Source organism: Erythrolamprus reginae, chromosome 10 (genome assembly GCF_031021105.1).
Source record: "Erythrolamprus reginae isolate rEryReg1 chromosome 10, rEryReg1.hap1, whole genome shotgun sequence".
Taxonomy (NCBI): domain Eukaryota; kingdom Metazoa; phylum Chordata; class Lepidosauria; order Squamata; family Dipsadidae; genus Erythrolamprus; species Erythrolamprus reginae.
The window spans coordinates 43,270,013-43,283,782 of record NC_091959.1 but is presented as its reverse complement, the minus strand read 5'-3'; the positions used below and the strand labels follow the sequence as shown (position 1 = coordinate 43,283,782).

At 42.4% G+C, this 13,770-nt stretch overlaps 1 protein-coding gene across 2 annotated transcripts in view; it reads right to left on the bottom strand.

Annotated features, from left to right (window-relative positions):
- Window positions 1–13,354, bottom strand: part of NOS1 (nitric oxide synthase 1) — a 113,137-nt gene extending 99,783 nt beyond the window's left edge. For both annotated transcript variants that reach the window (XM_070763077.1, XM_070763076.1), the window contains exon 1: window positions 12,223–13,354. In XM_070763077.1, the coding sequence (XP_070619178.1) occupies window positions 12,223–12,959 (737 nt within the window). In that variant the 5' untranslated portion in view covers window positions 12,960–13,354. The remainder of the gene's footprint in view (window positions 1–12,222) is intronic.
- Between the last annotated feature and the right edge of the window lie 416 nt (window positions 13,355–13,770).

Sequence of the window (13,770 nt, the reverse complement as noted above, 5' to 3'; positions counted from 1 at the left end):
GAAATGGGTGGTAGGAATGATGAGAAAAACTAGTAGAATAGAAGTGCAGATTTAGTGGAAAGTCTGACAGTGTTGAGGGAATTATTTGTTTAGTAGAGTGATGGCGTTTGGAAAAAAACTGTTCTTGTGTCTAGTTGTCTTGGTGTGCAGTGCTCTGTAGCGACGTTTTGAGGGTAGGAGTTGAAACAATTTGTGTCCAGGATGTGAGGGGTCAGTAAATATTTCCCCCGTCCTCTTTTTGACTCGTGCAGTATACAAGTCCTCAATGGAAGGCAGCTTGGCAGCCATTGCTTTTTCTGCAGTTCTGATTCTCCTCTGAAGTCTGTGTCGGTCCTGTTCGGTTGCAGCACCAAACCAGACAGTTATAGAGGTGCAGATGACAGACTCAATGATTCCTCTGTAGAACTGTATCAGCAGCTCCTTGGGCAGTTTGAGCTTCCCGAGCTGGCGCAGAAAGAACATTCTTTGTTGTGCTTTTTTGATGATGTTTTTGATGTTAGGTGACCATTTTAGGTCTTGAGATATGATAGAACCTAGAAATTTGAAGGTCTCTACTGTTGATACTGTGTTGTCTAGTATTGTGAGAGGTGGAAGGGTGGAAGGGTTCTCTGTGGTTGCCCCTGCCCTCTGGAATCAACTCCTGCCCCCCAGGAGATCCATAGTATTCTCACTCTCCCAGCCTTCCGGCAAAGCTTAAAAACACATCTAGGCCAGCAGGCTTGGGGCTGGTGAACTTGGTTACTTTGTGCCAGCCCCTATTATCGTCTGACTGTTGGAGATATGACAGAGTTGTATGAGGTGGGCTGTCTGTGATATGTTTTAAGTCGAGGGGTTTTTTATAGGAATGTTTTATAGTGTTGTTTTATTCAATTTTGATTTCTTCCACTGTTATATATTAATATGTTGCAAGCTGCCCTGAGTCTCAGGAGAAGGACAGCCTAGAACTCAACCAACCTACCAACCAACCAACCAACCAACCAACCAACCAACCAACCAACCAACCAAACAAACAAACAAACAAACAAACAAACAAACAAACAAGAATGAACGAATGAATGAATGAAGATTGAGTTGATGAAGTCTTTCCTGATAAGTTTTATGCTTAAGACCTTCCACCATTTCATTACCAAGAAGCATAGAAACATAGAAGATAGATGGCAGAAAAAGACCTCATGGTCCATCTAATCTGCCCTAATACTATTTCCTGTATTTTATCTTAGGATAGATATATGTTTATCCCAGGCATGTTTAAATTGAGTGATTGTGCATTTATCAACCACATCTTCTGGAAGTTTGTTTGAAGCATCTACTACTCTTTCAGGCAAATAATATTTTCTCATGTTGCTTCTGATCTTTCCCCTAATTAACCACAGCTTGTGCCTTGTTCTCTTGTTCATTTTCCTATTAATAACACTTCCCTCCTGAACCTTATTGAACCCTAACATATTTAAATGTTTCGATCATGTCCCCGCTTTCCCTTCTGTCCTCCAGACTATACAGATTGAGTTCATGAAGCCTTTCCTGATAAGTTTGATGCTTAAGACCTTCCACCATTTTTCTAACCCATCTTTGGACCCGTTCAATTTTATCCATCTCTTTTTTGTAGGTGAGGTCTCCAGAACTGAACCCAGTATTCCAAATGGGGCCTCACCAGCACTCTATACAGCGGGATCACAATCTCCCTCTTCCTGCTTGTTATACCTCTAACTATGCAGCCAAGCATTCTACCCGCTTTCCCTACCGCCTGACCGCACGGTTCGCCCATTTTGAGACTTGCACTGAACAAGAAGTTGGTTGGGCTCAACATTTTCAATGTCTCTTTCCAGTATTAGTATTATACATCTTACATATTAACCTTTGCAATAATTACAGCCCGCAAGCAACTCCCTTCAAGGGCAAAATCCGATCTGAATTTTATTTATTTTTACGTTTCCCTTCGACTGAGAGGTGATGCCCTTATGGGCTGAGCACTCTTTCTACCCCAATTGTGGGAAATAAGATCCTTTAAAAATACATCCGTGGGTTTGTGAAAGCCATAAGCCTCAGGAGTCACGAGAGAAATATAGGAGCCCAGCTAGACTCGAGGCATTAGAAGCTGGTCAAAGAGATAAGATATGACAACCATCTTTAGGCGAAGTAAAAATAGAAGCGGAAGAGTTATTATCAAAGGAGTCACGGTCAACTTTCACCCCATGGTTAGCGGGGCCCAGATAATATCTTTGGGATAAGACATCTTGACATGTAGCAATCAATGAACTCCACTGCCTTTTCATTCGGGGCATTAGAAGCACTTTTGTCCTTTTACTTTCAAGTAAAGTAAAGGTTTTTGGGATTAAGCTAACGATGGAGTTGAATGACCAAGATGATCTGGACTATTATAATATCTGGACTAAATGGTACAGAGAACCTCGCCTACAAAAAGATATGGATAAAATTGAACGGGCCCAAAGACGGGCTACAAAAATGGTGGAAGGTCTTAAGCATAAAACTTATCAGGAAAGACTTCATGAACTCCATCTTCATTCATTCATTCATTCATTCATTCATTCATTCATTCATTCATTCATTCATTCATAGAAACATAGAAACATAGAAGTCTGACGGCAGAAAAAGACCTCATGGTCCACCTAGTCTGCCTTTATACTATTTTCTGTATTTTATCTTAGGATGGATATATGTTTATCCCAGGCATGTTTAAATTCAGTTACTGTGGATTTATCTACCACGTCTGCAGGAAGTTTGTTCCAAGGATCTACTACTCTTTCAGTAAAATAATATTTTCTCATGTTGCTTTTGATCTTTCCTCCAACTAACTTCAGATTGTGTCCCCTTGTCCTTGTGTTCACTTTCCTATTAAAAACACTTCCCTCCTGGACCTTATTTAACCCTTTAATATATTTAAATGTTTCGATCATGTCCCCCCTTTTCCTTCTGTCCTCCAGACTATACAGATTGAGTTCATGAAGTCTTTCCTGATACGTTTTATGCTTAAGACCTTCCGCCATTCTTGTAGCCCGTCTTTGGACCCGTTCAATTTTGTCAATATCTTTTTGTAGGTGAGGTCTCCAGAACTGAACACAGTACTCCAAATGTGGTCTCACCAGCGCTCTATATAGTGGGATCATAATCTCCCTCTTCCTGCTTGTTATACCTCTAGCTATGCAGCCAAGCATCCTACTTGCTTTCCCTACCGCCTGACTGCACTGTTCACCCATTTTGAGACTGTCAGAAATCACGACCCCACTTCATTCATTCATTCATTCTTGTTTGTTTGTTTGTTTGTTTGTTTGGTAGATTGATTGATTTCTAGGCTGCCCTTCTCCTGGCAGCTTGTAACATATTAATATATAACAATGGAAGAAATCAAAATTGAATAAAACAACACTATAAAACATTCCTATAAAAACCCCTTGACTTAACAGGATGAAATGATACAAATACAAGATAAAATACAGTGGTACCTCTACTTAAGAACTTAATTCGTTCCATCACCAGGTTCTTAAGTAGAAACATTCTTAAGAAGAAGGAATTTTTCCCATAGGAATCAATGTAAAAGCAAATAATGCGTGCAAACCCATTAGGAAAGAAATAAAAGCTCGGAATTTGGGTGGGAGGAGGAGGAAGAAGAAGAGGAGGAGGAGGACAGTCGCTGCCGAAGGAAGAAAGTGAGGTGAAGGGAATCAAAAAAATCCAAAACTTTAAGGCTTAAAAAAAAAAAAGAAGGACTCTAAGGTGGCGAGGAGGAGCATGCGCCTCCCATACACCCGGAACGAGGCTGCCTCCCATACACTGCGCCAGAGAGAGAAACACAGGGGGAATGGCAGGAAACTGGCTGGGCCTTCATGCCGCTCTCAAATTTCCTGGGGAATTTTTCCGGGCTCAGGTTTTTAAGTAGAAAATGGTTCTTAAGTAAAGTCGAAAATAATCTTGAACACCCGGTTCTTATCTAGCAAAGTTCTTAAGTAGAGGTGTTCTTAAGTAGAGGCGTTCTTAAGTAGAGGAACCACGGTACAGGAAATAGTATAAGGGCAGACTAGATAGACCATCTCCCATCAACCTTCTATGTTTCTGTGTTTCAAATGGATACAAAAAAGAAAGACAAAAAATCAATAGGAAAGAGAAAATAATAATCATAATAATTAGATTTGTAAGACGCCCCTCTCCGCAGACTCGGGGCGGAGAGAAAAAATAATTGTATATACAATATGGGCTCTATATGGAGCTGCCCTTGAAGAGTGTTCGGAGTGCAAAACATAACACCCGTGTCAAAAAATTTAACAATCCATCCTGGCCCATGAGTGCGATGTAGCTCCATCTCTTTTGGGTCCGACAATCCCTTAAAATATGTTAAATCACACCCATGGCTACTCCAACAGCCTCCCAATCAATGTTGACCCATAGTGTAGTTGGTGTGTTTTCGTCTCAGTGTATTTTGTAAATCTGACTGTTGTGGTTTGCAAGTCTCAGTTTAGGGCTTAGCGCGACTTACTTAATAAATCATGAACAAACAAACTTCAGCTTAATGAGACGTAAACATGTTGTTTTATGCATGTCTAAACAGCTGAAGTCTCAGCTGGTCAGCCGCCAGGGTACACAAGGAAACCCACGTGCAGTCCGCGATGTGGGTTTTTTTTTTTGTATAAGGCAGTAATTATGGATGTTGCTATGGTAATTATGAATAGGTTTTGGTCATCGTCTTGTAGAAGTATTTAGAATAGAATAACAGAGTTGGAAGGGACCTTGGAGGTCTTCTAGTCCAACCCCCTGCTTAGGCAGGAAACCCTACACTACTAATAAATAAATAAACATCTTTTTTTACATTGTGGCAACCAAAATTCACCTTACAACCATTAGCTTAGTAACTGTTTGAAGTTCCAACAGCGACTGAAAAAAAGCAACCCATGATTAGATTAGATTAGATTTATTGGATTTATATGCCGCCCCTCTCCGCAGACCTGGGGCGGCTCACAACAATGGCAAAAACAGTACATAGTAATAAATCTAATATTTAGCAATCTAAATTACAGTTTTAGGTTAAAAAATTCATAAAAGCCATGACCATTTTTTCACACTTATGACCACTCTGGTCATGTCATAGAAATTCAGATGATTGGGCAACTGACCTTCCTTCCTTCCTTCCTTCCTTCCTTCCTTCCTTCCTTCCTTCCTTCCTTCCTCCTTTCCTTTCGTGTCTTCCTTCCTTCCTTCCTTCCTTCCTCCTTTCCTTTCCTTTTGTGTCTTCCTTCCTTCTTCCTTCTTTCCTTCCCTTCCCTTCCCTTCCCTTTCCTGTCTTTCTTTCTTTCTTTCTTTCTTTCTTCATTTATCTAGACTTCCACACTGCCCAATCCCGAAGGACTCAAGGCAGCTTACAACAATATAAATAATAATAATAATAATAATAATAATAATAATAATAATAATAATTTATTACATATTCAGTTACAAAACAATAATAAAGAAATCAAGAAATCTAAAACCTTAGTTAAAACCTGTAATGGCAGCTCAACAACACACGTTCATCTCATTTATGCAAAGTCATATTCATACAGATGGTCAGTTGGTGTTAATTTAGGGTCCCCAAGCCTGCAGGCACAGCCATTTATGAGTCTTGGGGTCACATGAACATCGTTCTGCGATTTCTCTGATCCGCAAAGTCAACAAGGAAGCCGGGTTCACTTAACAAACCTGTTCTTAACTTCACAGTGATTCATTTAATAACTGTGGCAAGAAAGGTTGTTAAAATGGGGCAAAATTGACTCGAAACTGTCTCGTTTAAGCCACATAAATTTTGGGTTGAACTGTGGTCACAAATGAAGGAGGACTAGTACATACGTTGCAAAATCACATATGACATGCCTATTGTTCAACCCTGGTTTCCTTTCCCTGGCTGTCCCTTGCAAACTATAATTACTCAATGGAGAGAGTTCACTAAGTGAAGGCTTCCTGTTTTATTCTTAACTTTCCTGCTTAAACACGGAGGAAAGAGAATTGCCCCCCAGATGACTGTAAACTGACCGGCTCAGCTTGTCCCCAGCTCTATTTTTATCAGGACAAAATAAGCTTGGGATACTTTGCCAAGTTGTTTAAATCAGAGTTTCCCAGACCTACAGTGGCAGCTAAAAAAGCCAAAAGCCATCCTTAGTTGCATTAACAATTTAGAGATACAATCAGGGTCAAGCGAGGTACTAATGCCACTCTATAAAGCCTTAGTAAGACCACACCTAAAATGCTGCAGCCAGGTTTGGTCACCACATTTTAAAAAAGGTGTCCAGGCTTTGGAAAGAGTCCAGAGAAGAGCAACCAGGGTCCTGGAGGGTGAAACATATGAAGAATGGTTGCAAGAACTGGGCATGGGTAGTCTAGCAATAGCAATAGCCTACAAAACTTTTGCCAGACCCATCCTAGACTACTGCTCAACTGTCTGGAACCCATATCACATCTCAGACATCAACACCCTTGAAAATGTCCAAAGATATTTCACCAGAAGAGCTCTTCACTCCTCCACTCGAATATCCTACGAAAATAGACTAACAATCCTGGGCCTTGAAAGCCTAGAACTACGGCGCCTAAAACACGATTTGAGTATTACCCACAGCCACAAGATCATATGCTGCAACATCCTACCAGTCAATGACTACTTCAGCTTCAACTGCAATAACACAAGAGCACGCAAAAGATTCAAACTTAACACGAACCGCTCCAAACTTGACTGTAAAAAATATGATTTCAACAATCGAGTTATCGAAGCGTAGAACTCATTACCGGACTCAATTGTGTCAACCCCTAACCCCCAACATTTCTCCCTTAGACTCTCCACGATTGGCCTCTCCAGGTTCCTAAGAGGCCAGTAAGGGGCGTACATAAGTGCACCTGTGTGCCTTTCGTCCCTTGTCCAATTATCTTTCCTTTCCTTCACCTATCTTATATATTCTCTTCCTTTCATATATCCTCTCCTCTAAGTTCACTTTCACCCTCATTTATATTATCACATGTCTATTTTTCTTCCTATGTATTTGTGTATTGGACAAATGAATAAATAAATAAATAAAATAATAAAAATAATAGCATTTAGATTTATATACCGCTCCATAGTGCTTTTACAACCCTCTCTAAGGGCTTTACAGAATCAGCCTCTTGCCCCCCTCAATCTGCGTCCCCATTTGACCCGCCTCGGAAGGACGGAAGGCTGAATCAACCTTGAGCCGGCGGTGAGATTTGAACTGCTGAACTACAGCTAGCAGTTAGCTGAAGTAGCCTGCAGTGCTGCACTCTAACCACTCGGCAACCCCATCTCATAGAAACATAGAAGTCTGACGGCAGAAAAAGACCTCATGGTCCATCTAGTCTGCCCTTATACTATTTTCTGTATTTTATCTTAGGATGGATATATGTGTATCCCAGGCATGTTTAATTTCAGTTACTGTCTGTGGATTTACCAACCACGTCTGCTGGAAGTTTGTTCCAAGGATCTGCTACTCTTTCAGTAAAATAATATTTTCTCATGTTGCTTTTGATCTTTCCCCCAACTAACTTCAGATTGCGTCCCCTTGTTCTTGTGTTCACTTTCCTATTACAAACACTTCCCTCCTGGACCTTATTTAACCCTTTCACATATTTAAATGTTTCGATCATGTCCCCCCTTTTCCTTCTGTCCTCCAGACTATACAGATTGAGTTCATTAAGTCTTTCCTGACAGGTTTTATGCTTAAGACCTTCCACCATTCTTGTAGCCCATTCAATTTTGTCAATATCTTTTTGTAGGTGAACTGAACACAGTATTCCAAATGTGGTCTCACCAGCGCTCTATATAGCGGGATCATAATCTCCCTCTTCCTGCTTGTTATACCTCTAGCTATGCAGCCAAGTATCCTACTTGCTTTCCCTATCTCTCTAAGGGGTTTACAGAATCAGCCTCTTGCCCCCCTCAATCTGCATCCTCATTAGACCCACCTCGGAAGGACGGAAGGCTGAATCAACCTTGAGCCAGCGGTGAGATTTGAACTGCTGAACTACAGCTAGCAGTTAGCTGAAGTAGCCTGCAGGGCTGCACTCTAACCACTCGGCCACCCTGTCTCATAGGAATCTAGTGAAGAGAAGGACCAGGGGTGACACGATAGCAGTCTTCCAATATTTGAGGGGCTACCAAGGAGAACAATATGGATGAGCCGGGGTGGCGCAGCAGGTAGAGTGCAGTATTGCAGAGACCACTGAAGCTGACTGTAGATCTGTAGGTCAGCGGTTCAAATATCATCACCGGCTCAAGGTTGACTCAACCTTCCATCCTTCCGAGGTGGGTCAAATGAGGACCCGGATTGTGGGGGCAATAGGCTGGCTCTGTTAAAAAAGTGCTATTGCTAACATGTTGTGTAAGCCGCCCTGAGTCTAAGGAGAAGGGCGACATAAAAATCAAATAAATAAATTAATAAGAATGGGTCAAGCTATTTTCTTCTTTTTCTTCTCCTTCTCTTTCTCCTCCTCCTTCTTTTCCTCTTCCTTTTCTCCTCCTCCTCCTCCTCCTCCCATAGCAGATGTTCGCAAAAAGTGCTGTAGAGTTTTGTCCTAATCACTCCCTTAGATTTTGAAGCAACGATGGCCTTCTTCTGCCTAGACCTTTCTTCTAATGCCTCCATCTAATTCTGAACACCGGGCATAGCATCAGCCAAGCTCCTTCGAGACAATTGGAGCCTTGTTTAAGATTCCTTTAAGGCAAAGCATGAAAGCCCCAGCTCTAACGCTGGCCTTCTCTTCTTACCACTCCCCTTTTGCTCCAATTTCCTATCCCCTTCCCCTTATATGTCTTTCCCTTCTTCCCCAACCCCCTACCTTTCTTCTTTTCTCCCCCCCCCACCTACGTGTACTATATAAGTAAATTATAAATGTTAGAATGTATATTATATATATCCCTTTTGCTTTTCTGTACCCTGTTTTTAATGTATATATTCAATAACAATATTTTTTAAAAAGATTCCTTTAAGGCAGACCTGAGCATTTTACCGTCCCCCAGGCTGTCCCTATCTGGTCCAGGTGAGGTCAATAGGAAATTAAGACATTAATTGCAAATAAGAGGTTTGTTTATTTATTTATTTATTTATTTATTTATTTATTATTTGGATTTGTATGCTGCCCCTCTCCGAAGACTCGGGGCGGCTCACAACAAGTGAAAAAACAATCCAATACATAATCCAATTAATTAAAATATTTCAAAAATTTAAAAAACCCCTATACTAACATACACACACACAAGCATACCATGTATAAATTCAACGTGCCCAAGGGGAGATGTTTAGTTTCCCCATGCCTGACGGCAAAGGTGGGTTTTGAGGAGTTTACGGAAGGCAGGAAGAGTAGGGGCAGTTCTGATCTCCGGGGGGAGTTGGTTCCAGAGAGTCGGTGCCGCCACAGAGAAGGCTCTCCCCCTGGGGCCCGCCAAACGACATTGTTTAGTTGACAGGACCCGAAGGAGGCCCACTCTGTGGGACCTAATCGGTCGCTGGGATTCGTGCAGCAGAAGGCGGTCTTGGGAGATATTCTGGTCCGATGCCATGAAGGGCTTTAAGGGTGATGTGTATTCTTACCAATAGCAGCTAAGCCAAACTCTATCATTTACTGCTTTTAATAAAGTACTAAAGTACTAAATAAAGTACTAAAGTACTAAAACTAATATTGAGAAGAATTAAATTTGGCCTATTGCTTTTGGCCCTTCACAACTCTTCCAGTTTCTGGCGTGGCCCCTTGGGAAAGTTAATGGCCCACCCCTGCTCTAAGGGAACTCAGGTTGAGAAAGGTGAAGTTAGATAATGGATGTATTCTGAAAACGGCTTGTTTTTCTCTGCCTAAAATGCAGCTTCATACATCAGACCATCAATTAGGCATGGCTGCATTCATTTAGCAGTGTGTTTTTCCAGTTTAAGAACTGTCCATTTCAAGCAAGCCAATGCCAAAAAGTTTCAAATGAGCATCCATTAAAAATATAATCCATCCTCGTTTTATGCTTGTCACTCTCTCCTCTGCTCCATTATTTAACATCCTCATTTTTTTTTAAAAAAAAAAATCCAATTAAGGACTCTGATTAGGACAAGGGTGTATTTGTGGGCACTGGGGGAACATTCCATGAATTTAAAGCACCCAGATCAAGAAGTATCTTTTTAGTTCAGCGTATAAGAGAGCAGGTGAGAGAATGGGAGGGAAGGACACTATTGTTACGAAGAGGGAAAGCAATGTGAAATGGAGACCAACTTTCATGAAAATAAGTACTCTTCATTCAGGGGAAAAGCAGGGGAGAAAAGGAGAGGAGAGAAGAGAAGAGGGGGAAAGAAGAGAGGAGAGAAGGGAGGAGAGGAGAGAAAAGGCAGGGAGAGAAGGGAAGGGTACAGAAGAGAAGAGAAGAGAAAGATGGGAAGAGAAGAGAGAAGAGAAGAGGAGGGAAGGGAAGAGGAGGGAAGGGAAGAGAAGAGGAGAGAAGAGAAGAGAAGAGAAAGATGGGAAGAGAGGAGAGAAGAGAAGAGGAGGGAAGGGAAGAGAAGAGAAGAGGAGAGAAGAGAAGAGAAGAGAAGAGAAAGATGGAAGAGAGGAGAGAAGAGAAGAGGAGGGAAGGGAAGGGAAGAGAAGAGGAGAGAAGAGAAGAGAAGATAAGAGAAGAGAAAGATGTGAAGAGAGGAGAGAAGGGAAGGGAGGGAAGGGAAGGGAAGAGAAGAGAAGAGAAAAAAAGATTCTTTATGGGACAAGTATCATTGGACACACAAGGAATTTGTCTCCCATGCATAAGCTCTCAGTGTACATACAAACAACAAAGTAATATAATCATGATGATGATGATGCCAATAATGGAACATAATAGGAAAAAATGAGAAGGATAATAGCAAAACAGCTCTACTCCACAGGCAAATGTCCATAAGATGCTGCTATGGGAATTAGGTGTTCACCAGAATGATGGAACAGGGGAAGAAACTATTTTTTTGTCCATTTGTTTTGGCATGCAAGGGGCACCCTAAGGAGAAGAATTGGGGGGTTTACTTTCTTAGCCCTTTCTACCAGTATATAGGTCTTCAATGGAAGGCAAGCAGTGGGGTGTCTTTATGCCTTTATTCCCCCCCCACCTCCCATTTCCCTCTGATTCCAGCACCAGCACCTTTGCTAATTGAGCACCAGAAAGTCCAGCCATGCCCTCGTGACCAACACAGAATTGATTCCAAAGTCAGCATTCTCATACGGAGATCTTACTCCAGCCTGGCTGTTGTTAAGACCGTACTTACTCAGGGAAGAGAGGTGGCTATGCATAAAGGGAGCTGTAATCCTAAATGATTTGGAGATAATATAAATACAGGCAGTCCTTGATTTACAACCATTTATTTCGTGACCATTGAAAGAACAGATTTATGAAGAGGTTTTTTTTTTTCATCATTATGACTGTTGCAGCATTCTCATGGTCACATGACCAAAATTCGGACTCTTGGCAACCAGCATGTATTTATGCCAATTGCATTGTTCCAGGGTCATGTGACCACCTTATGCAACCACCCCAGCCTGCTTGTGACAAGCAAAGTCAATGGGGGGAAGCCAGATTTGCTTCATGATCAAGCTCCACTCCACTAAACTCAACCCAACTCAATGCAACCCAACCTAATGAAACTCAACCCAATGGAACTCAACAGAACTCAACCCAACTCAATGCAACCCAACCCACCCTAATGGAACTCAACCCAATGGAACTCAACAGAACTCAACCCAGCTCAATACAACCCAACCCAAACTAATGGAACTCAGCCCAATGGAACTCAACAGAACTCAACTCAACTCAATGCAACCCAACCCAACCTAATGGAACTCAGCCCAATGGAACTCAACAGAACTCAACCCAACTCAATGCAACCCAACCCAAACTAATGGAACTCAGCCCAGTGGAACTCAACAGAACTCAACCCAACTCAATGCAACCCAACCCAACCTAATGGAACTCAACCCAATAGAACTCAACAGAACTCAACCCAACTCAATGCAACCCAACCCAACCTAATGGAACTCAACCCAATTTAACTCAACGGAACTCAATGGAACTCAACTCAACAACTCAACTCAACAAAACCATTGCTGTGATTCACTTCACTGTGGCAAGAAAAATAAAACAGGACAAAACTCACTTAACAACTCTCTTGCTTAGCAATGGAAATTTTGGGCTCAACTGTGGTCATAAGTTAAGGACGTAAAACAGTTTTGGCATCCTACCTGTCCACCTGGACTTCGACATCTCTCACTCCCATCTTGGCTTCAGCATGGCTGTTGAGTTCCTTGCTGTTGCCCTTCAAAAGATCCAGAACGGGCTCAATCTCTTTGAGCAGTTCACTGTTCTCAACACTGCCATTCAGGCAATGGTCAGTAATATCCTGGTTTCCTTTCAGAGTGTCCTTGGCTACGTTGCTGGCAACCATGCCATTGATGTGCACCAGATCTTCTTCTGCTTGCCCATTCTCCCGGACACACCGGGAGCTGACGGAGCCCCCCATGGTGTGTTCTTCCCCCTGTTGCTTGTCTTTGGTGCAGATGCTCGGAGCAGATGCCTGGTCACCTACTGTTGGCGTCCCACACAAAGGTCTGGTGACTCGGATGGTCTTTGGCGTCCCGTCTCCAGCAAAGGTTGTCTCTAGGTGAGTGGTGAAGCCCTCCGGGCCTCTTAAGATGAGAACAACGTACGTTTCCGAAGCGATGCTTCTAAGGACTCCTAAGGCTGCGTCATAGTTCATATCAACCAGGGGCTTCCCATTGACCGCTAGGATAATATCTCCCGTCTGAATAAGGCCACTTTGTTCTGCTGCCCCTCCTCGGATCAAGTCAGAGATGATGACGGGTGGTTTGTTGACTCGTTCCTTCACCAGGAACCCAAGGCCACCAACCTTGCGTTTGAAGAGCTTCACCGAGATTACATTCGGTTGAATCTGTTGGACACTGAATACATTCTCTTCCATTGTAGTCCTGGAATCGTCCAGCCCTCGAGAACAGATCTCACAGTATAGAGATGGATTCTCAGTTAGTCCACAGCTGAGCCACCAACCTCTGCCGAGCAAGAGAGACAGAGTAGAAGGTTTTTAGATCTGTTTGCAAGCTGGAAAAACAGCCAGCTTTCTTTGGGGAGCATCAACCTCTTGATAAAAGATAAATGTGTAGGTCATGCAGCCATCTCTGCAGATCTGGTCCAGCTCAATTTCATTCCCTAGAAGGCAACAAAGCCATCCGTCCTACATGAAATGAATGGACAACCACATTGAACATCTTTTGGCTCAACAGATGGTTGGAGAAGACGGCGCTTGCCAAGCATTCTTCGGTGTCTGGGGACATGGGGTTTGCTTCACATCTTCTTTACCTACAGAGAGAGGGTGGGAGGAAGAGACAGAAAAATAAAAAAAATATCAGACTGGCTTAGACATTCGAGATGGGCAAAACATCGCATGAATCGCAGCGACCGGTTAGGTCCCATAGAGTTGGCCATTGTCAACTAGATAATGTCGCTTGGCAGGGCCTAGGGGAAGAGCCTTTTCTGTGGGGGGCGGCCCTCTGGAATCAGCTCCCCCCAGAGATTTGTATTGCCTCCACCCTCCTCACAATCTGCAAGAGTCTTAAGACTCATTTATGCTGCCAGACTTGTGGTGATTAGATCTTAGCCCCTGGCCAACAAATGGTTCTATGGTTGTTGTCCGAATGAGTATGATTGATTTTTTAATATAATCAGGGATTTTAGACCAGTTTATGTAGTTTTAATTAATTGGCTTAATTGCCCTT